Here is a 24006-nt window from a genome sequence, read left to right as displayed (position 1 = left end):
AGGCTCCAATGAAAACTAATGGGACTGTAGCGACTGTGTTGGCATCAAAATCCGGGATGTGACCTACGTTTTTATTCAAGTGTTGATTGACATGGTAATGGCCAATAGTATCGGAGAAAAGTTGAAAAAACGGACCCCTCTGACACTGTACGTTAAATTGTGACGGGTCATGACGTAACGTACGGCACGCATTATGCAACTCATTCTGTGTCATACAGCCTCTTTCCAGGTGTAGCGCTTATCTTGCAGATTAAAAACAAGAAAGGAACAGGGTAAGGGGGATACCTTGTCAATTGTACAACTGAATGCATTCATTTTTTGCGCCATCACTGCAAGCCATCATCACGCTCAAAAGCCCTGACAGCCGCTGTTTACTTCTGAATATAACTTTAGCTCCGCCCTAAATACCTTCAAATAGGTATGTAATGACACATTACATAAACTCTTTATAGTGTTTTATTTGCATTTTGGAGGTGATAAGGGTATGCAATCTGGTTTCCGCTCAGGTTATGGATGTGTCACTGCAACCTTAAAGGTCCTCAATGATATCACCATTTCCCTTGATTCTAAGCAATATTGTGCTGCTATTTGTATTGACTTGGCCAAAGTAACTTTGGCCTGGTTTGCTAACTACCTCTCTCAAAGAGTGCAGTGTATAAAGTCAGAAAATCTGCTGTCTCAGCCACTGCCTGTCACCAAGGGAGTTCCCCAAGGCTCAATCCTAGGCCCCACGCTCTTCTCAATTTACATCAACAACATAGCTCAGGCAGTAGGAAGCTCTCTCATCAATTTATATGCAGATGATACAGTCTCATACTCAGCTGGCCCGTCCCCGGATTTTGTGTTAAATGCTCTACAACAAAGGTTTCTTAGTGTCCAACAAGCTTTCTCTACCACTAACCTTGTTCTGAACACCTCGAAAACAAAGGTCATGAATGCCCCTCTCCCCACAGGTGTGATTACTACCTCTGAGGGTTTAGAGCTTGAGGTAGTTACCTCATACAAGTACTTGGGAGTATGGCTAGACAGTACACTGTCCTTCTCTCAGCACATACAGTTGAAGTCGGAAGTTTACATACACCTTAGCCAAATACATTTAAATCAAATCAAATGTATTTATATAGCCCTTCTTACATCAGCTGATATCTCAACGTGCTGAACAGAAGCCCAGTCTAAAACCCCAAACAGCAAGCAATGCAGGTGTAGAAGCACGGTGGCTAGGAAAAACTCCCTAGAAAGGACAAAACCTAGGAAGAAACCTAGAGAGGAACCAGGCTATGAGGGGTGGCCAGTCCTCTTCTGGCTGTGCCGGGTGGAGATTATAACAGAACATGGCCAAGATGTTCAAATGTTCATGAATGACCAGCATGATCAAATAATAATAATCACAGTAGTTGTCGAGGGTGCAACAGGTCAGCACCTCAGGAGTAAATGTCAGTTGGCTTTTCATAGCCGATCATTAAGAGTATCTCTACCGCTCCTGCTGTCTCTAGAGAGTTGAAAACAGCAGGTCTGGGACAGGTAGCACGTCCGGTGAACAGGTCAGGGTTCCATAGCCCCAGGCAGAACAGTTGAAACTGGAGCAGCAGCACGGCCAGGTGGACTGGGAACAGCAAGGAGTCATCATGCCAGATAGTCCTGAGGCATGGTCCTCCGAGAGAGAGAAAGAAAAAGAGAAAGAGAGAATTAGAGAGAGCATACTTAAATTCACACAGGACACCGGATAAGACAGGAGAAGTACTCCACATATAACAAACTGACCCTAGCACCCCGACACATAAACTACTGCAGCATAAATACTGGAGGCTGAGACAGGAGGGGTCAGGAGACACTGTGGCCCCATCCGATGATACCCCCGGACAGGGCCAAACAGGAAGGATATAACCCCACCCACTTTGCCAAAGCACAGCCCCCACACCACTAGACGGATATCTTCAACCACCAACTTACCATCCTGAGACAAGGCCGAGTATAGCCCACAAAGATCTCCGCCACGGCACAACCCAAGGGGGGGGCGCCAACCCAGACAGGAAGATCACGTCAGTGACTCAACCCACTCAAGTGACGCACCCCTCCTAGGGACGGCATGAAAGAGCACCAGTAAGCCAGTAACTCAGCTCCTGTAAGGCAGAGAATCCCAGTGGGGAGAGGGGAACCGGCCAGGCAGAGACAGCAAGGGTGGTTCGTTGCTCCAGAGCCTTTCCGTTCACCTTCACACTCCTGGGCCAGACTACACTCAATCATGTGACCCACTGAAGAGATGAGTCTTCAGTAAAGACTTAAAAGTTGAGACCGAGTCTGCGTCTCTCACATGGGTAGGCAGACCATTCCATAAAAATGGAGCTCTATAGGAGAGAGCCCTGCCTCCAGCTGTTTGCTTAGAAATTCTAGGGACAATTAGGAGGTCTGCGTCTTGTGACCGTAGCGTACGTGTAGGTATGTACGGCAGGACCAAATTGGAAAGATAGGTAGGAGCAAGCCCATGTAATGCTTTGTAGGTTAGCAATAAAACCTTGAAATCAGCCCTTGCCTTAACAGGAAGCCAGTGTAGGGAGGCTAGCACTGGAGTAATATGATCACATTTTGGGGTTTTAGTCCGGATTCTAGCAGCCATATTTAGCACTAACTGAAGTTTATTTAGTGCTTTATCCGGGTAGCCGGAACGTAGAGCATTGCAGTAGTCTAACCTAGAAGTAACAAAAGCATGGATTAATTTTTCTGCATAATTTTTGGACAGAAAGTTTCAGATTTTTGCAATGTTACGTAGATGGAAAAAAGCTGTCCTTGAAACAGTCTTGATATGTTCGTCAAAAGAGAGATCAGGGTCCAGAGTAACACCGAGGTCCTTCACAGTTTTATTTGAGACGACTTTACAACCATCAAGATTAATTGTCAGATTCAACAGAAGATCTCTTTGTTGGGACCTAGAATAAGCATCTCTGTTTTGTCCGAATTTAAAAGTAGAAAGTTTGCAGCCATCCACTTCCTTCGGTCTGAAGCACAGGCTTCTAGCGAGGGCAATTTTGGGGCTTCACCATGTTTCATTGAAATGTACAGCTGTGTGTCATCCGCATAGCAGTGAAAGTTAACATTATGTTTTCGAATGACATCCCCAAGAGGTAAAATATATAGTGAAAACAATAGTGGTCCTAAAACGGAACCTTGATGAACACCGAAATGTACAGTTGATTTGTCAGAGGACAGAGACAAACTGATATCTTTCCGACAGATAAGATCTAAACCAGGCCAGAACTTGTCCGTGTAGACCAATTTGGGTTTCCAATCTCTCCAAAAGAATGTGGTGATCGATGGTATCAAAAGCAGCACTAAGGTCTAGGAGCACGAGGACAGATGCAGAGCCTCGGTCTGACGCCATTAAAAGGTAATTTACCACCTTCACAAGTGCAGTCTCAGTGCTATGATGGGGTCTAAAACTATCTTGAAGCATTTCGTCTACATTGTTTGTCTTCAGGAAGGCAGTGAGCTGCTGCGCAACAGTTTTTTCAATTTTTTTTGAGAGGAATGGAAGATTCGATATAGGCCGATAGTTTTTTATATTTTCTGGGTCAAGGTTTGGCTTGATCCATTAAACTCATTTTTTTCACAATTCCTGACATTTAGTCCTTGTAAAAATTCCCTGTATTAGGTCAGTTAGGATCACCGCTGTTTTTTAAGAATGTGAAATGTCAGAATAATAGTAGAGAGAATGATTTATTTCAGCTTTTATTTCTTTCATCACATTCCCAGTGGGTCAGAAGTTTACATACACTCAATTAGTATTTGGTAGCATTGCCTTTAAATTGGTTAACTTGGGTCAAATGTTTTGGGAAGCCTTCCACAAGCTTCCCACAATAAGCAGTGTGAATTTAGAGCTGGTGTAACTAAGTCAGGTTTGTAGGCCTCCTTGCTCGCACACGCGTTTTCAGTTCTGCCCACAAATGTTCTATAGGATTGAGGTCAGGGCTTTGTGATGGCCACTCCATTACCTTGACTTTGTTGTCCTTAAGCCATTTTGCCACAACTTTGGAAGTATGCTTGGGGTCATTATCCATTTGCGACCAAGCTTTAACTTCCTGACTGATGTCTTGAGATGTTGCTTCAATATATCCACATAATTTTCCTCCCTCATGATGCCATGTATTTTGTGAAGCGCACCAGTCCCTCCTGCAGCAAAGCACCCCCACAACATGATGCTGCCACCCCCGTGCTTCACGGTTGGAATGGTGTTCTTCGGCTTGCAAGCCTCCCCCTTTTTCCTCCAAACATAACGATGGTCATTGTGGCCAAACAGTTCTATTTTTGTTTCATCAGACCAGAGGAAATTTCTCCAAGAAGTATAATCTTTGTCCCCATGTGCAGTTGTAAACTGTAGTCTGGCTTTTTTATGGCGGTTTTGGAGCAGTGGCTTCTTCCTTGCTGAGCGGCCTTTCAGGTTATGTTGATATAGGACTCGTTTTACTGTGGATATATATACTTTTGTACCTGTTTCCTCCAGCATCTTCACAATGTCCTTTGATGTTGTTCTGGGATTGATTTGCACTTTTCGCACCAAAGTACGTTCATCTCTAGGAGACAGAATGCGTCTCCTTCCTGAGCGGTATGACGGCTGCGCGGTACCATGGTGTTTATACTTACGTACTATTGTTTGTACAGATGAACGTTGTACCTTCAGGCGTTTGGAAATTGCTCCCAAGGATGAACCAGACTTGTGGAGGTCTACAATTTTTTTCTGAGATCTTGGATTATTAATTTAGATTTTCCCATGATGTCAAACAAAGAGGCACTGAGTTTGAAGGTAGGCCTTGAAATACATCCACAGGTACACCTGACTCATGAAGTAATTTAGCCTATCAGAAGTTTCTAAAGCCATGGAATCATTTTCGGGAATTTTCCAAGCTGAGCATAGTCAACTTCGTGTATGTATACTTCTGACCCACTGGAATTGTGATACAGTGAATTTTAAGTGAAATAATCTGTAAACAATTGTTGTAAAATTACTTGTGTCATGCACAAAGTAGATGTCCTAACCGACTTGCCAAAACTATAGTTTGTTAACAAGAAATGTGTGGAGTGGTTGAAAAACGAGTTTTAATGACTTCAACCTAAGTGTATGTAAACTTCCGACTTCAACTGTATCAAAGCTGCAGGCTAAAGTTAAATCTAGACTTCGTTTCCTCTATCGTAATCGCTCCTCTTTCATCCCAGCTGACAAACTAACCCTGATTCAGATGACCATCCTACCCATGCTAGATTACGGAGACATCATTTATAGATCAGCAGGTAAGGGTGCTCTCGAGCGGCTTAATGTTCTTTACTATTCGGCCATCAGATTTGCCACGAATGCTCCTTATAGGACACATCACTGCGCTCTATACTTCTCTGTAAACTGGTCATCTCTGTATACCCATCGCAAGACCCACTGGTTGATGCTTATTTATAAAACCCTCTTAGGCCTCACTCCCCCCTATCTGAGATATCTACTGCAGCCCTCATTCTCCACATACAACACCATTCTGCCAGTCGCATTCTGTTGAAGGTCCCCAAAGCACACACATCCCTGGGTCGCTCCTCTTTTCAGTTCGCTGCAGCTAGCGACTGGAACGAGCTGCAACAAACACTCAAACTGGACAGTTTTATCTCAATCTCTTCCTTCAAAGACTCAATCATGGACACTCTTACTGACAGTTGTGGCTGCTTTGTATATTGTATTGTTGTCTCTACCTTCTTGACCTTTGTGCTGTTGACTTTGCCCATTAAACCAAGTTTTTGTGCTGTTACCATGGTGTGTTGCTACCATGCTGTGTTGTCATGTTTTGCTGCCTTGTTATGTTGTCGTCTTAGGTCTCTCTTTATGTAGTGTTGTCTCTCTTGTTGTGATGCGTGTTTTGTCCTATATTTATATTGTATTTATTTTTTTAATCCCATGCCCCCGTCCCCGTAGGAGGCCTTTTGCCTTTTGGTAGGCCGTCATTGTAAATGAGAATTTGTTCTTAACTGACCTGCCTAGTTAAATAAAGGTTAAATAAAAACATTTAAAATAAGTTGGACAGATTGGGTGAAAAAAGCTGTTTCCCCACACGACATATCTCCCCTTTTTACTATCACGCAGTAGGTTTCGCTTCCGCACCCGCCATAAAAAAAAAAAAAGCCCACTCAAAAGCCCACTCATTATCTCAGCCAATCATGGGTAGCGGGAAGGTTGCTCACTTTTTCTGTGGCTTAACCAACTCTGCTCGTAATTTAACAATTTTATTCGTATTTACAGATGGCATACAAGTTTGTTATTAAGGCACATGAAAGTTCACATGTTCCAGAAGACATTTCTGCCCCCAAAAATGTTTTGATAAAAAAATAGTTTATGTTCAAACACCTCTCCTGTGAAGTAGTGACCCGAGACATACGCCTAGTTTCTTGAGAGCCAAAACCAGGGCAGACAGAGGAAATGGAAAAGCAGCGCGTTGTAGTCCCAGCAGCAGCATGGCTCAAGGTATCTATCTGAAGGGTTTGGAGAAAACGTTGTATTGGAGCACTCTTTAGCCTACCTCTAAAACTAATTTCCACCAGAATGGGAGATGTGTTGAATATGTGCCATGTAAACTACATTGTGAAGGTTTATAGAATTGTTTTGGGGGGGGGGTGAAAAGTAGGTAACCAAATGTTTTCTGCATGTCAACTAAAATCGTATAGGCCTAAACTTATTGATAATCAGTCACCACAAAAGTGAAAGTAAGATCTTCAATACATTTTTCTCTGATTTGACATCTCTCAACATAACCTAAAAAAAACTGACCAGATTCAAAATAACTGAAATAAGAATAAAACCTAGCTTATGTGTTGCCCTTGGCATGATTCCTAAATGTCACTTTTTTCTCCCCCCTTAAATTTCTTAATTTGTTATTGAGTAGTAATTAAATTCCTTTTATAAAATTCCTTGCATTGTTTACAATAATAATGTCTCTGTCCTGTCCAGTGTTGTACAGTAATGTCTGTCCTTGGTCTCTGGAAAATGTATTATTCATGTTTGTGGGGCCGTGGTTCCATATGTTGGTCATTGTTCGGAATCAGTGAAATATTGAACCACGTAAGCTATTGAATGTTGAATGTGTTTTTATGCTAACTGAATGACATCTTAAACACTCCCTGTAAAAAGACGTTTGAGTTGCTTAAACACGTTTTTTTTAAACCTTCACTAGGCCTATATACCACACAATAGACAGTTTGGTAACACTTTCTACGATTCACTAATGTAGAGGCTAATGTTCTATGAATGCATTTCAGATGCATAAAAATTGGTTTTCCCAACATTGGGCATTGTGTTGTTCAACACAAAAATAATTATGCTGTGTCATGACAGCTCACAGCCCCTTGTATGAGCCTTTTAAAAGACTAGCCTAAATGGATTAATTTAGGTAGCCTAGTGGTAGCCTAGTGATTAGAGCGTTGGGCTAGTAACCAAAAGGTTGCTGGATCAAATCCTCTAGCTGACAAGGTAAAAATATGTCTTTCTGCCCCTGAACAAGGCAGTTAACCCACTGTTCCTAGGCCATCATTGTAAATAAGAATTTGTTCTTAACTGACTTGCCTAGTTAAATAAGGTTAAATAAAATTTAAAAAATCATAAGTATAACTTTGCACAAGTAGGCTATTATTGATCCTAATAAGTGCAGTCGGACATCCATAATGTAGAAAGTGGTTTATAGAAAGTGATACTGAAAACGAAACTCATCAAATGGATTTGTTTGTTTATTGTCCTCAAAAGTGGTGGTGGTGGTGGCAGACCAATAAATCAACCTAAGGGCCTCTTCTAACTATGAGATATTGCCTAGAGATTTAGAGAAAATACCCTCAGATAGACCTTTTACTGTAATGTGAACTTGCAAACTTGTCAGGACTTGACCGCTACCACCGAAGGTCGCGCACGACACTTGCCCGACAGTTGCCCCCACATCCAAGCAGGGCAGTGTAAATAGAATTGTCTCGTTGAGCTCAACACTCCTACAGTAAAACATGGTAATAGCAATACAGAGCCCTGCGTGGAATAGCCCAGCGTGCCCCAAAACAGAACATCTGTGACCAGTGATAAGATAACGTTTCTGGCCAAATCACAGTACAACATATGTTGGAGGGAGGCTCGGATAGGGACACTGACTGTCAGTGCTACAATAAAATACGAGTTGAGATGTTATTGTGCCCTGATTTTGGTGTAGGGCTGTAGGTACTACACAAGTGATAGTATTAGGGCCATAGGTCACACTTAACATGGGCAATGGCCTTTTATAAACTGGGTGATTTGAGCTAAGAATGCTGATTGGCTGAATGTTGTGGTATATCAGACCTTATACAACAGGTATGAGGCACCTCAGGAGTTTGTGGTAGAAGGCCAACATACCACGGCTAATGGCTGTATCCAGGCACTCCGCTTTGTGTCTTGCGTAAGAACAGCCCTTACCTGTGTATATTGGCCATATACCACACACACCCCCTCGTGCCTTTTTGCTTAAATATAACACAGCAACTACTAAAGGAATAATTATATAACCTCAAAACAGATGAGTTACTTTGCAGATATGTACAGTAGCATCTACCACTTTTGCGCACATGTTTTTGTCTACATGGACAACATTTTTGCTGCAGTAGTGAGTAGTTGACCCAATATAACCACATGTGCCCTGGAATAATGTATTGTAATGTAAAGTGTTCTCTTATCTCTTAGTGACTCTTACGCAGCAATGGTTACATAAATTCACATGCAAATAAAAAAGTTAACATAGTGTTTATGGTCCTTACATTACTTATGTAGCCAGTACGTATGCTATGTATAACCTCTACGTGGCCTATTTTATCCTAGATAGTGCAGAATGAGTTGGCTTAGTGGAGAGAGGTACACTCAGAGATGAGTGAGGGACTTTGTGTTTGCGGTTAGGAGTATGACGACGGTCGTGGTTTTACATGACTCTCCGCCACTTATGGTATTTCAGTGCATATTAACCTTTGATAAATAAAGAGACGTCACACACGATCAGCACAGTGCATCACAATGCCAAGTAACAACAGACCTTATCTGTGCCTTCGAAAACTCACACAAAATATATAAAAATCGATAACTCCTACTCTGTGTCTATCTGCAGTACGTTTACTTTTTTCCCCCTCCTGAAACACTAAGAAACCTACATTAGTTCAAGGTTTTATATTTTTCCCATTTGTTGACGCTACACATGATTGTGGTGCTGACCTCGCCTTTGTCTCCCAGGTCACACTGGGACACGGTGGGGGAATTTTCCCATCAACAGCAGCTTATGGATGTGACAGCGTGAGCGTCTAATCGTGGTGCCGCAGACAGCGCCGTCCCTCTCCTTACTGACTCAAGCTCCGAGCGTGGATGAGCGAGCCAAGCCTTCCAGTGTAGGGGAAGGGAGAGAGAAAGAAAGAGAAAAAAATGGCTGGTTCATAGATTTCATAGAGCTCCACTGTGTCACAGTTCAACGGCAGCTGTCGTCTCATCCCTCCCACCCCCCCGGTGTGTGTGTGTTTGTGTGAGTAAGTGATGATTCAGACATGTAGATCTCTTTCTTGCAGTCTGTGTCACTCACATACACACAATCACAGTGACACACACACAATACAGTATGGTCTCAATCGCAAGAGGAAGGCTCTCATGGTAATGTAGTCACAATTGGGTCACTGGGGCTTTGAAAACAAAACACATTGTCACATTGTTGTCTGGAATAAGTTCAAATCCATTTTCATTCAGGCTTTGATTCACTGCGGCGGCTTGTAAGGGAGACAATGGGAGAGTGGTATTGATAATTACTTTTTAATGTGGCACACTCATCATGTCCAATTTCATGGCCCTCTAGCTGCATATTTCCGATTTAATCACGGCATAATGCAGTTATACTGCACTTTTTGAAATGGGTGGAGGAGGACCCAGCCACATCCACCTTTCCCTTAACAAAATATCTTATCTGTGCCATTCAGACCTGGGTGAAAATAGTTTGGCTATTGTTTTCTTTCAAATATGTTGTGTGCACTTGATTTATGGCTGGCACTTTTGGGACTACTACATGAAAGGTTGACAAGGTTAGAGGTATGGAGTGTGGTGGTATGGTTCCTCTGATAAGGCCTTAGATCAGTGGAGGAAAGGGTTGTAAGAAATAATGTTAATGTAGAGAGTTCAGCAGAGGGTTAATGCTGTCAGAAGCTCCTTGACTTGATAGGATGTTGCTGACCGTAGCAGATTGCTATGTATAGATTATTAACCTAGGTCTCCATATTCCACATGCAATAAGGTCTGTATTTTATATTGAGGCTTTGAATATGAAAGTTGTCATTTGTGCTACTGCAATATAGTTTTTTTTTTATTGTGTTTTTTTATTTAACCTTTATTTAACTAGGCAAGTCAGTTAAGAACCAATTCTTATTTACAATGACGGCCTACCAAAAGGCAAAAGGCCTCCTGCGGAGCTGGGGGCCAGGGATGAAAAAAAATTATACAATATAAATATAGGACAAAACACACATCACAACAAGAGAGAGACAACAGTACATAAAGAGAGACCTAAGACAACAACATAACAGCAAAACATGACAACACAGCATGGTAGCAACACAACAACATGGTAGCAATGTTTTTTTGCAGGTCTCTCACTCACAGAAATGTGTGTTTTTGTATGTGTCTTGCATGGGGATGTGCATGGGTATGCATGTGCGAGAGAGAAGGCCAGCCTGTCTTTGAGCTGGTTTTCGTAGCCATTTTGTGAAGTGAATTGTTCTTGCGGGCTGTAGAGGTGAATCTAAAGAGAGGCATCAGTCCTTCATTAATGCAGCCCAGGCTGGCTGACCCCTGGTTAATGTTCCTATCATTTCTAGAGGAGAGAGCAGCTACCTTTCATTTGAAATGACTCATGTTTAATGCATCTCTCTGGTATAGCATTTAACCTCACCTCTGAGGTTGGATGGTTGCATACCGGTGACACTGCCATGCCGTGCAAGAGGGGAAGTGGGGTTGGCCGTTACGTGGGTTAGCCAGGCAGGCCCCTCAGGACCGGTGGGGTTGAAATGGCCATGCAGAGTTTTTCTGACCGGTCTGGCATTTACTTAACATGGTGAGCCCCTTCCCCCTGACCTGTCACCAGGGTGGCCCAGGTCCCCCTTGGCTCTCTGAACCACTTAGTGGCCGTGGCCTGGCCCATGACTGGAATCTTTAAGCAGGAGAGACGCGGTGGTGTGTGTGTGTGTGTGTGTGTGTGTGCATTGATGGCTTTTAGCTTACTAACCAGTGGTGGAAAAAGTACCCAATCGTCATACATACATACCCTTTCCACAGTGGGTTCTACATGGAAACCAAAAAGGGTTATCCTATGGTACAGACGAATAACCCTTTTGGAACCCCTTTTTCTAACTGTGTACCACTTATGTTGTTTGATTTTTAGGAAATGTTTGTCAAATGGGCCATTTTTGTCAAAGAAACTGCTTGAGACGATGTCATCCGATGACTCATTTTAAGCCATGTCAGACATCCATTAGATGCATTGGCACCAGAAATAAGAGTTAAAATGTCTCTCAGGATACAAAAGAAAACCAAATAGGATATATTTTATTTTCAGTCTCCACACTAACATTTTCAACTGATTTCTCGGGTGCTAGGACGAATCGACAAACTCCCACCTGTCTCTTGGAGAATTGCATTAGTATGTCACCGTGATGGAAATTTGGCAAATGTTGAAGGAATATGGGTTGTCTAATCAGAACTAGCCTCAGAGCAGAATCCTGACACTCGGTTGGCGTAGAGTGGTTTTTAAGGATTTAACTGGTGCCAGGTGAATTGCATTATGGGTTCATTATGGGTGAAGATGGTCATTTTCAGGGGGATAGCGATGGCAGAAACCGCAGATGGACAATCTGGGACCTAAGATCTTTGAAATGGTGTCATTTGCTTTTGCTGTCATATAAAAACTGAATTGAACCACCAATAAGCTTGTGCTTGCTATTTAGACAAATTCTGAGATGTTCAATATGTTTATTATGCTGTGATTATGTCACTGGCTATGTTGGTATTGAATATAACGTATAACTGAACAGTCAAATCCTTTGCTGGTGACTTGACTGAATTGAAAATGCCCGGTGTGCTATTGAATCTATGAAACCATTCACTCTTTTCCCTGAGAAGAAATTGAGTACACTAGAAATCCTATTTCCCTGCCTTCTTAAAATCAAATCAAATATAAGTGTATTAGTCGCGTACACAGATAAGCAGATGAGAAAGCAGGTGCAGCAAAAGGTTAGCTTCATGCTATGCTAGTGACTTTTCAAAGCTGTTAATCTGTGGTGAATGGAGCTAATCGCTAATACAAATGCTTCTCTCTTTTTCTCCCTCCCTTCCCCTGACACAGGAGCTGCTCAGTACCCAGGTAAACCCCCTACCTCCTCCTCTCTTCTCATTTACTTGTCTTTCTCTTACTTGTTTAGTACCCTTCTCTTCTTCGTTTTTACTGAATGGTCGCCGCTCAGCGTCTCTGTGTGCTGCATATTAACTAACACTGGTTTCGCCATATCAATTTTATTTTCTCTGACTTATTTTTTCTCTTTCTTTCGGCTCTGCTTTCGTATGTCTACCGCCACCGCTGCATAGCTGCTGATAGACTATCTGTTGCTTCTGTACCTGCTTTTTTTTCTTCTTCACTTATTTTCTTCCTCATCCCTCTCTTGTTCTGGATACCTTTTGCTCGCTATAGCTGGTCTAGGGTCAGTTTTGTTGAGTACTGCATAATGGATGATGGAAAACTTTGGGGCAGGGAGAGCTGATCTGAAACCAGATGATATGAGCAGAAGGTAACTAGACTCTAGAGCTTCAGCTTATCACGTTCTCTTTTTCTTCTCAGTGTTTTGTGTTAGTGTTTTAGATGTTGATGGTCTGTGGTATGTGAAATTGTTTGCATTGTCGATAAAATATATTTTGATACTCCTAAGCAAAATCTCAGAGCTTATTTTAAGAATGCCACTTCATTCATACTTAGACACTGTGAAATGGATGGCATGTCTGGACATGCCTGATTTTAAAATAACAGCCTTCTCTCATTTGCCTGCTAACAAGGGCTGTTTTAATCTAAGCCATCACCAATTATCACCCGAATTGGCCACTCAAACACTTAAGTTTGTGTTGCACCATGGCAAACTGGGCTGAATTCATGGGTTGGAACTAAAATAAGTGACACAAGCTACAAAGTAAGGTGTCTTTTTTGTCTTCAACTTTGATTGTCTTTCATACAGTCAGCCACAATTAAATAGTGCTTTGGCAGATAGCATACAGTCACTACTCTCTCACCAACTATAGCACAACTCCAGTCCTGGAGTGTGTACATCTTTATTCCATCCCAGCTCTAAATTGAACGCTTAGTTAATTTACTGAAATAGGTTTGTTGGTGCTGGAGTGGAACCAAAGCCTGCACACTCTGTGGCTCGTATCCGAACCAGACCATTAGCTTTTAGCCCGTTAGCCAAACGTACTGTAGACCAGGTTGAGGACAGTCAGACGTTGAAACTAGACTGCTTGACAACGGTCCTCACTGCGGCACAGGTCTGGACCTAGCACACCCCCTGGCGAAGGGAGTTTTGAGCCTCGGCTCAGCAAAGTCTGTGCCCTTCCTCTCTGTGTCTCCTTCTCCAATGTGTATCCCCTGGTCTCACATCCAACTGTCCTGTCTAAAAGAATCAATGAAATATGAAAGAAGTTCGGGACTCCGAAATAATTAAAAAGACAAAGGACAGCATTCAACCCAGGATGTTCTCATACGAGGGATCTACCTCTGAGCCATTTCAGGAGCTAGTTTGCGGTTTTGGACCTAACGTTCGATAGTAGGATCGGGATACACTCCAGTCCATTTTAAGTTGTGAATTTGAATTCAATTCTTCAGCTGACGTTATGGGCATTTTCTCAATTTGTGATTGGAATTCTATTTCATTTCCTGAAGGGACGATCAACAGAGTCTGTTGCAGGTACTGAGGAGTAAATACATTCTCCAGACACTTGATTAGAAGAAATACTTAGTAATGCAACACTGCGCCCAGTAAAACCACCACCTCCGTTATACATTCATATTTAAATCTGAGACCTTTGTGTTTCAGTCTAAATCAGTCTAGAACAATTGTTTAGACTGATCCTGTTTTAGTAAAACTGACTGGAATTTGATTTAGGTTAGGTAAGGTACTGTCCTTTGAAAACGACCCAATCTAACAAAAAAGAGCAACACGTTATTTGATAGGATGACAGGATGAATCACAATAATAAATAATAATTGCTTGCCAAAAATGTAATTTTTGTAATGCCAATCCTGGTTATAGGTAACAATCCTTTGTGTGAACTGCCAACATTATTATGCATATTATTTGTTAATTGTGGAAATAAATTAAGATATGCTAGATTTTTTTATATACACTACAGTTCGAAAGTTTGGGGTCACTTAGAAATGTCCTCTTTTTTTTTAAGAAAAGAAGAAAATAAAGTCCATTAAAATAACATCAAATTGATCAGAAATACAGTGTAGACTTTGTAAATGTTGTAAATGACTATTGTAGCTGGAAACGGCAGATAAAAAAAAAAATATGAATATCTACATAGGCATACAGAGGCCAATTATCAGCAACCATTACTCCTGTGTTCCAATGGCACGTTGTGTTAGTTAATCCAAGTTTATCATTTTAAAAGGCTAATTGATCATTAGAAAACCATTTTGCAATTATGTTAGCATAGCTGAGAACTGTTGTTCTGATAAAAGAAGCAATAAAACTGGCCTTTAGACTAGTTGAGTATCTGGAGCATCAGCATTTGTGGGTTCGATTACAGGCACAAAATGGCCAGAAACAAAGACCACGTCAGCCTATTCTTGTTTTGAGAAATGAAGACTATTCCATGCGAGAAATTGCCAAGAAACTGAAGATCTCATACAACGCTGTGTACTATTCCCTTAACAGCACGGTGTGCTCTTTTTAAAGGATGGGTCCCAATCTCTCAATGGCCCTACAATACAGGGGGACCTGGGTGGTATCCCAGTCACTGGGACGACAATCCAACTTGGGAGGTTTTAGCGGGTGGAATAGTGGAGAACAATTGGAGGTTTACTCAATAGCAGTGCCAATACCATGGTATAGCTACAGTTGAAGTCGGAAGTTTACATACACCTTAGCCAAATACATTGATACTCAGTTTTTCAATTCTTGTAATTTAATCCTAGGAACAATTCCCTGTCTTAGGTCAGTTAGGATCACCACTTTATTTTAAGAATGTGAAAGTCGGAATAATAGTAGAGAGAATAATTTATTTCAGCTTTTATTTCTTTCATCACATTCCCAGTGGGTCAGAAGTTTACATACACTCAATTAGTATTCGGTAGCATTGCCTTGAAATTGTTTAACTTGGGTCAAACGTTTCAGGTAGCCTTCCACAAGCTTCCCACAATAAGTTGGGTGAATTTTGGCCCATTCCCCCTGACAGAGCTGGTGTAACTGAGTCAGCTTTGTAGGCCTCCTTGCTCACACATGCTTTTTCTGTTCTGCCCACAAATTGAGGTCAGGGCTTTGTGATGGCCACTCCAGTAACTTGACTTTGTTGTCCTTAAGCCATTTTGCCACAACTTTGGAAGTATGCTTGGGGTCATTATCCATTTGCGACCAAGCTTTAACTTCCTGACTGATGTCTTGAGATGTTGCTTCAATATATCCACATAATTTTCCTTCCTCATGATGCCATCTATTTTGTGAAGTGCACCAGTCCCTCCTGCAGCTAAGCACCCCCACAACATGATGCTGCCACCCCCGTGCTTCACGGTTGGGATGGTGTTCTTCAGCTTGCAAGCATTCCCCTTTTCCTCCAAACCTAACGATGGTCATTATGGCCAAACAGTTCTATTTTTGTTTCTTCAGACCAGAGGAAATTTCTTCAAAAAGTATAATCTTTGACCCCATGTGCAGTTGCAAACCGTAGTCTGTCTTTTTTATGGCGATTTTGGAGCAGTGGCTTCTTCCTTGCTGAGCGGCCTATCAGGTTATGTCGATATGGGACTCGTTTTACTGTGGATATAGATACTTGTGTACCTGTTTCCTCCAGCATCTTCACAAGGTCCTTTGATGTTGTTCTGTGAATAATTTGCACGTTTTGCACCAAAGTACGTTCATCTCTAGGAGACAGTTAAATTTTTTGGGCTTATTTATTAATTTAGATTTTCCCATGATGTCAAACAAAGAGGCACTGAGTTTGAAGGTAGGCCTTGAAATACATCCACAGGTACACCTTCAATTGACTCATATGATGTCAATGAGCCTATCAGAAGCTTCTAAAGTCATGCCATCATTTTCTGGAATTTTCCAAGCTGGTTAAAGGCACAGTCAACTTAGTGTATATATACTTCTGACCCACTGGAATTGTGATACAGTGAATTATAAGTGAAATAATCTGTCTGTAAACAATTGTTGGAAAAAGTACTTGTCATGCACAAAGTAGATGTCCTAACCGACTTGCCAAAACTATAGTTTGTTAACAAGAAATTTGTGGAGTGGTTGAAAAACGAATTTTAATGACTCCAACCTAAGTGTATGTAAACTTCCAGGGTACTTATTAATGGTACGTTTATAAACATATATTATGATAAATAGAATTGAAACTTATATCTCATTATGGTAAATGGTGAAAAAAAGTATAGCCAGTTATAATTGTAATGGCTTAGCAGATAAGAAAAGACGATCAGTATTTACCTGGCTAAAAGAGAAAGAATTGAATATCTATTGTTTACAGGAAACTCATTCAACAATTTTAGATGAAGTTGTGTGGAGAAAGGCCTGGGGGGGATATACTCGACCCATGAGCAAAGAAACTCAAAAGGGGGATGATATTAATTAACAATAATTTGGTCCGAATGTACAATTTGTCCAAACAGATCCACAACGTAGATGGGATTATTTTAAATATGTTATTGATCCATAAACACATTTGGCTCAATCTATATTGTCCAAATAATGATGATCCACGCTTCTTTAAAAATATATATAATCATTTATAAAGCCTAATGTACAAGCAATACAAGACTCTATTATTATGCTGGGAGATTATAGTACGGTTTTAAATACCCCAATGGATCGTAAAAGGAAATCACACTACAAACTCACCCTTATGCACTTAAGAAAAGCATGGATATAATGGAACTAGTGGATATACGGAGGCTTAAATATCCTGACCTAGTGAGACATAAACTCAGCAAAAAAAGAAACGTCCTCCCACTGTCAACTGTGTTTATTTTCAGCAAACTTAACATGTGTAAATATTTGTATGAACATAAGATTCAACAACTGAGACATAAACTGAACAAGTTCCACAGACATGTGACTAACAGAAATTGAATAATGTGTCCCTGAACAAAGGGGGGGTCAAAATCAAAAGTAACAGTCAGTATCTGGTGTGGCAACCAGCTGCATTAAGTACTGCTGTGCATCTCCTCCTCATGGACTGCACCAGATTTGCCCGTTCTTGCTGTGAGATGTTACCCCGCTCTTCCACCAAGGCACCTGCAAGTTCCCTGAGTTTCTGGGGGGAATGGCCCTGGCCCTCACCCTCTGATCCAACAGGTCCCAGACGTGCTCAATGGGATTGAGATCCGGGCTCTTCGCTGGCCATGGCAGAACACTGACATTCCTGTCTTACAGGAAATCACGCACAGAACGAGCAGTATGGCTGGTGGCATTGTCATGCTGGAAGGTCATGTCAGGATGAGCCTGCATGAGGGAGGAGGATATCTCCCCTGTAACGCACAGCGTTGAGATTGCCTGCAAGGACAACAAATTCAGTCCGATGATGCTGTGACACACCACCCCAGATCCTGACGGACCCTCCACCTCCAAATCAATCCCGCTCCAGAGTACAGGCCTGGGTGTAATGCTCATTCCTTCGACGATAAACGCGAATCCGACCATCACCCCTGATGAGAGAAAACTGCGACTCGCCAGTGAAGAGCACTTTTTGCCAGTCCTGTCTGGTCCAGCAATGGTGGGTTTGTGCCCTTAGGCGACGTTGTTGCCGGTGATGTCTGGTGAGGACATGCCTTACAACAGGCCTGCAAGCCTTCAATCTAGCCTCTCTCAGCTTATTGCAGACAGTCTGAGCACTGATGGAGGGATTGTGCGTTCCTAGTGTAACTCGGGCAGTTGTTGTTGCCATCCTGTACCTGTCCCGCCGGTGTGATGTTTGGATGTACCGATCCTGTGCAGGTGTTGTGACACGTAGTCTGCCACTGAGAGGATGATCAGCTGTCCGTCCTGTCTCCCTGTAGCGCTGTCTTAGGCGTCTCACAGTACGGACATTGCAATTTATTGCCCTGGCCACATCTGCAGACCTCATGTCTTCTTGCAGCATGCCTAAGGCACGTTCATGCAGATGATCAGGGCATCTTTCTTTAGGTGTTTTTCATAGTGAGTAGAAAGGCCTCTTTAGTGTACTAAGTTTTCAAAACTGTGACCTTAATTGCCTACCGTCTGTAAGCTGTTTGTGTCTTAACGACCGTTCCACAGGTGCATATTCATTAATTGTTTATGGTTCATTGAACTAGCATGGGAAACGGTGTTTAAACCCTTTACAATGAAGATCTGTGAAGAACCTTTATTTAACTAGGCAAGTCAGTTAAGAACAAATTCTTATTCACAATGACAGCTTACCATCAAATAATTGGCATATACATTACTCTTACAGAATTTCCACGTGGGCGAGGATATTGGACATTTTATCAAAAATGTTAGGATGACAACTTGTTTTTCACCAGGACAGAAGAATGTATAACTGACTTTATCCTACATAACATTGATACAGCAGATCCCCTTACTGTATGCAACACTTTTTTAAATGTGTCTTTAGAGGCCATGCAATTCAATATTCATCTTTAAAACAAAAGCAATTTAAGTCAAAGAATCCATATTAAAGGATATAGAGAGACTAACAGTACTGTTAGATATCAATAAAAACAGTACCGTAGAGGCACATAATATGTTAGAGGAAAAACAAGAGAAATGGAAGAACTTATTCAAGAAAGATCAAGCGTAATATATTATAAAAAATAAGCAAACAGGATGGGATATGGGGAAAAATATACCAAAGTTTTTTCAATCTTCAATATAAAAATGCTACCAAAATAATTTACTGAAACTTGTTACAAATGACGGGGTCACCCATGATTCACCAAACAATATTTTGAAAGAGGAAGCAAAGTACTTTAAGCATATGTATTTGTTAGTCTCCTCCATCTCCACTAACCAAAGTTAATTACAAGGATTTTCTTTCTATTAATAATGTAAAATGAACAGCTGTACTGAAAGACTCATGTGAAGGCCAAATTACAGAGGAGGAACTTCTTGATGCAATTAAAGCCTGTGAAAACTCCAGGGCTGGATGGCATACCAGTTGTGGTATATCAAACCTTTTTTGATGTATTCAGAGGACCATTATTTTTATGTTTTAACCACTCTTATAAAATGGTAGATTATCAGATATTCAACAAGAAGCTCCTGATTTCATTAATACTGAAACAGGACCAAAGTGGTAAATATAAAAGATCCAGTCCATTTAAAAAATTGAAGGCACCTTACACTTCAGTGTTGTGATGCAAAAATTCTAGCAAAGTGCATAGCGCTTAGAATGAAAAAGGTATTGTCTAATATTATTCATTCTAATCAGACAGTTTTTTTACATGGACGATACATTGGAGATAATATAAGACAAGTACTGGAAATAATAGAACACTATGAAAAATCGGGGAAACCAGGCCTGGTATTCATAGCTGACTTTAAAAAGGCTTTTGATAAAGTATGACTGGAATTTATATATAAATTCCTGAAATATTTCAATTTTGGAGAATCTCTTATACAATGGGTCAAAGTTATGTATTGTAACCCTAGGTGTAAAATAGTAAATAATGGCTAATTCTTAGAGCTTTTTAAACTGTCAAGAGGAGTAAAACAAGGTTGGTTGTCCACTATCGGCGTATATATATTTATTATGGCCATCGAAATGTTAGCTATTAAAATCAGATCCAACAATAATATTAAAGGCCTATAAATCCAGGGCTTAAAAACAAAGGTGTCATTGTACGCTAATGATTCATGTTTTCTTTTGGATCCGCGGTTTGGATCCCTCCACAGCCTTGTGGATGAACTGGATACTTTTTCTAGCCTCTGGATTGCAACCGAATTATAAGTGTACTATATTGCATATTGTATCACAAAAAATACAACTTTTAAATTACCGTGTAGTTTACCAATAAAATGGTCTGACGGTGAAGTGGTGGACAATACTTGGTATTCATATCCCGAAAGAAAGAAATTACAACCAACTAATTGCAAACATTACCGCAAAAATGGATTATAAGTGTACTATATTGCATATTGTATCCCAAAAAATACAACTTTTAAATTACCGTGTAGTTTACCAATAAAATGGTCTGACGGTGAAGTGGACATACTTGGTATCATATCCCGAAAGAAAGAAATTACAACCAACTAATTGCAACATTAACGCAAAATGGAAGAGGCAAGTGGAAGGGGGAGAAAGTAAGGAACTTGAGTCGCCCCTGCATTAAAGACCAAAATTGGCTAAAGGAATTTTGTGATAAAATAAAAAAGTTTACCAGTTTCATTTAAGGACCAAAAGAATTACAGCTGTGCCATATAGATAGTTGGGAAGAGATTTTCGAGGTACCGATTCCGTGGCACATGGTTTATGAACTGATACAAAATATTGCTGGATTCAAAAGGTAGAATTTTCCCGTTTGAATTATTATACAACATTTTTGCGAACCAATAGAATGTTTTATATATGGGGGATAGAACCATCCCAGCTCTGCATATTTTGCTGCGAAGAGACAGAATCATTAGATCATTTGTTTTGGTTATGGTCTATATGTAGCTTTTTTTGGTCGCAGGTTCAGGAATGGCTGACAACATTTAAATGGAGCTAACTCTGCAAATTGCACTGCTGGGTGTTTTAAAAAGTCATAGTCAATCGATTAATAATATAATAATACTCTTAGCAAAAAGGTTTATCTTTAATTTACAATATGTAGAATGTATGAGAATAGAAAGGTTCAGAACTTTTGTGAAACATCACGGCACAGTTGAAAAATATATGGCAAATATAAATAAAACTGGATGGTGTTCAGAGATACAGTGGGGCAAAAAAGTATTTAGTCAGCCCCCAATTGTGGCAAGTTCTCCCACTTAAAAAGATGAGAGAGGCCTGTAATTTGCATCATAGGTACACTTCAACTATGACAGACAAAATGAGAGAAAAAAATTCCAGAAAATCACATTGTAGGATTTTTTATGAATTTATTTGCAAATTATGGTGGAAAATAAGTATTTGGTCAATAACAAAGGTTTATCTCAATACTTTGTTATATACCCTTTGTTGGCAATGACAGAGGTCAACGTTTTCTGTAAGTCTTCACAAGGTTTTCACACACCTGTTGCTGGTATTTTGGCGCAGATCTCTAGAGCATGATGTTTTTGGGGCTGTTGTGCTGGGCAACACGGACTTTTCAACTCCCTCCAAAGATTTTCTTATGGGGTTGAGATCTGGAGACTGGCTAGGCCACTCAGGGCTTTGAAATGCTTCTTACGAAGCCACTCCTTCGTTGCCCGGGCGGTGTCTTTGGGATCATTGTCATGCTGAAAGACCCAGCCACGTTTCATCTTCAATGCCTTGCTGATGGAAGGAGGTTTTCACTCCAAATCTCACGATACATGGCCATTCATTCTTTCCTTTACACGGATCAGTCTCCTGGTCCCTTTGCAGAAAAACAGCCCAAAGCATGATGTTTCCACCCCATGCTTCACAGTAGGTATGGTGTTCTTTGGATGCAACTCAGCATTCTTGTCCTCCAAACACGACGAGTTGAGTTTTTACTCGTTCCAGGGTTATTCTTATTTGTAGAATAATAGTGAAGACATAAAACTATGAAATAACACATATAGTACTGAGCAGCAGGTTTCTGAATACTTTATTTTGTATTCATGTACAAGGTGGCTGTGGAGAGACAGCCAGGTGCTAGAGCCACATAGTACATACACTTAAGTGTGCACTTTCTCACAACACACACTGCTAACCAAGAGGAGAAATGGTGAGTGTGGAGGAGAGGGGGGAAGAGGGATGCTGATAGCCTGTGTTCTGCTGCAGTGCCCTCTACCTCCCCACCTCTCTCTTTCTTCTTAAGTCTGTATCTCCGCTTGTTCTCTCTCACCATCTCTCTCTTTCTCCTCCTTCAGACTGTCTGCAGGGTCTCAACCAGTTTTTGTTTATCTGGCTGGGAGTGGAGGAGATGAGCCCACTCTATCCTCCTATCTCTCTCCCTTCCCTTCCTCTCTCCCTGCCTCTCCCTCCTCTCTCTCTTTCTCTCCTGCTCCTCCTCCTGCTTCTCTCCCTCTCTCTCCCTCCCTGCTTTTCTCCCTCTCTCTCCCTCCTGCTTTCTCCCTCTCCTCCTGAAAGAGATTTCCAAATGAGCGAGCATAATAGCAGGCCCTCTGGTTATAGCACCACTGCCTCTGATGCATTAATCTCTGGGTGCACCCCTCCCCTCCCACACACACAACCACACACACACACACACACACCCACACACACACACACACACACACACACACACACACAAAGTAGTACAGATAGACACTCACGCCATGCTGGTGCACATACACAAATCCCTTCACAGAGAGTCACAGTAAATGCACACATAATCATGCATTTCACATGCATGATAATCAACATAAATCACATGCATGCAAGCAGCTATACACACACACACTTAATGACACTAAAAGCACATACACACACATCGTCCCATCACTCCACTGATTTGGACGCTTTTCTGCTCTCCTCTCCATCCATCCATCCATCCACGCACAGCTCCCACGTGACCTCCATTTTACTGATCATTAGCACCACACAGGCCTCCCCTCCTTCTTTACTTCTCTTCCTCCTCCTTTATTGAAAGGCACTGCAAATGTCTCCCACTGTCTCCTCTCAGAGTGGAGAGGGGGATGATGATGAGGGAGGAAGGGAATAATAGCACAGAATAGCCTTTAAAGGATTGTCTCAGTTTTCTTCTCCCTCAAAGTGTTGATGCAGAGGTCAGTTTAATAACACTGTCTCCTAATCTGCATAAAAACGCCATGCTATTGTTGCTAATTAGCCACTACAAAAGCTTCTTCAAACTTTTCTTTGGGACGAGTAATCACAACTTAGCTTTAGGCCCTTTTTGTATTGGAATATGCTTTATGATTATGGGTGGCATTGGTTCACTAACATAATAAGTAGTACAGAATTTTTCATAAGTGTTTTTTTTGTGTTTTTTTTACAGTTTTTTTATTCATATACCTCTTAGTGAAAACCACTTAGTGAAATTACAAGGGGAAGCATAGAACAAGTCAAAGATGATGTGGGATCATTCCAAGTCATTCCTTTGAATGAGGTAGCTATCTCAAATACTAAAACATCCTCAGTATTTAAGAAACCATGAACGTTTCTGAGGAAAATTAACCCACTTGATGTCGTTCAATATTCAACATAACATCCGCTACTATGATATTTGCTAATACACACTTAATAAGAGACATAAACGACACTAACTTGTCTAGAATCAACGCATTCAGATAGGATAAAAAACATCTTGAAAATTAAACACATTCAAAGAAATAAAATGATATCTAACTGATTTTCAACATACCCTTATCAAACCTTTGACTCATACTGTGCGATAAAATATCTCTAAAACGTCTTTTTACTCTTTAATATAGATTGTTTAATTTTAAAAGCAGGCCATTTCTAAAAGGCTTAATCAGGCTTAATATATTTTATATTCTTGAGCAGCAGGGTACTTTTAGCCTGGTCCCAGACCAGGTGTGTGCTGTAGAATCAACTATGGTTTTGCATGACAATGGCCGTAGAAGTTGGCATGACAGCCCAAACACATTGGGACATAGTAG

The 24006-nt window shown here is 41.1% G+C and overlaps 1 protein-coding gene across 4 annotated transcripts in view; it reads left to right on the top strand.

Annotated features, from left to right (window-relative positions):
* The window catches only part of LOC111951005 (cell adhesion molecule 1-like), a 648521-nt gene that overhangs the window by 362360 nt on the left and 262155 nt on the right, over window positions 1-24006 (top strand). For all 4 annotated transcript variants that reach the window (XM_070434393.1, XM_023968962.2, XM_070434392.1 and 1 more), the window contains exon 2: window positions 12393-12410. In XM_070434393.1, coding sequence (XP_070290494.1) covers window positions 12393-12410 — 18 coding nt within the window. The remainder of the gene's footprint in view (window positions 1-12392; window positions 12411-24006) is intronic.

This window comes from Salvelinus sp. IW2-2015, linkage group LG23, assembly GCF_002910315.2.
Source record: "Salvelinus sp. IW2-2015 linkage group LG23, ASM291031v2, whole genome shotgun sequence".
Lineage (NCBI taxonomy): Eukaryota > Metazoa > Chordata > Actinopteri > Salmoniformes > Salmonidae > Salvelinus > Salvelinus sp. IW2-2015.
This window is presented reverse-complemented; position numbering and strand designations above follow the sequence as displayed.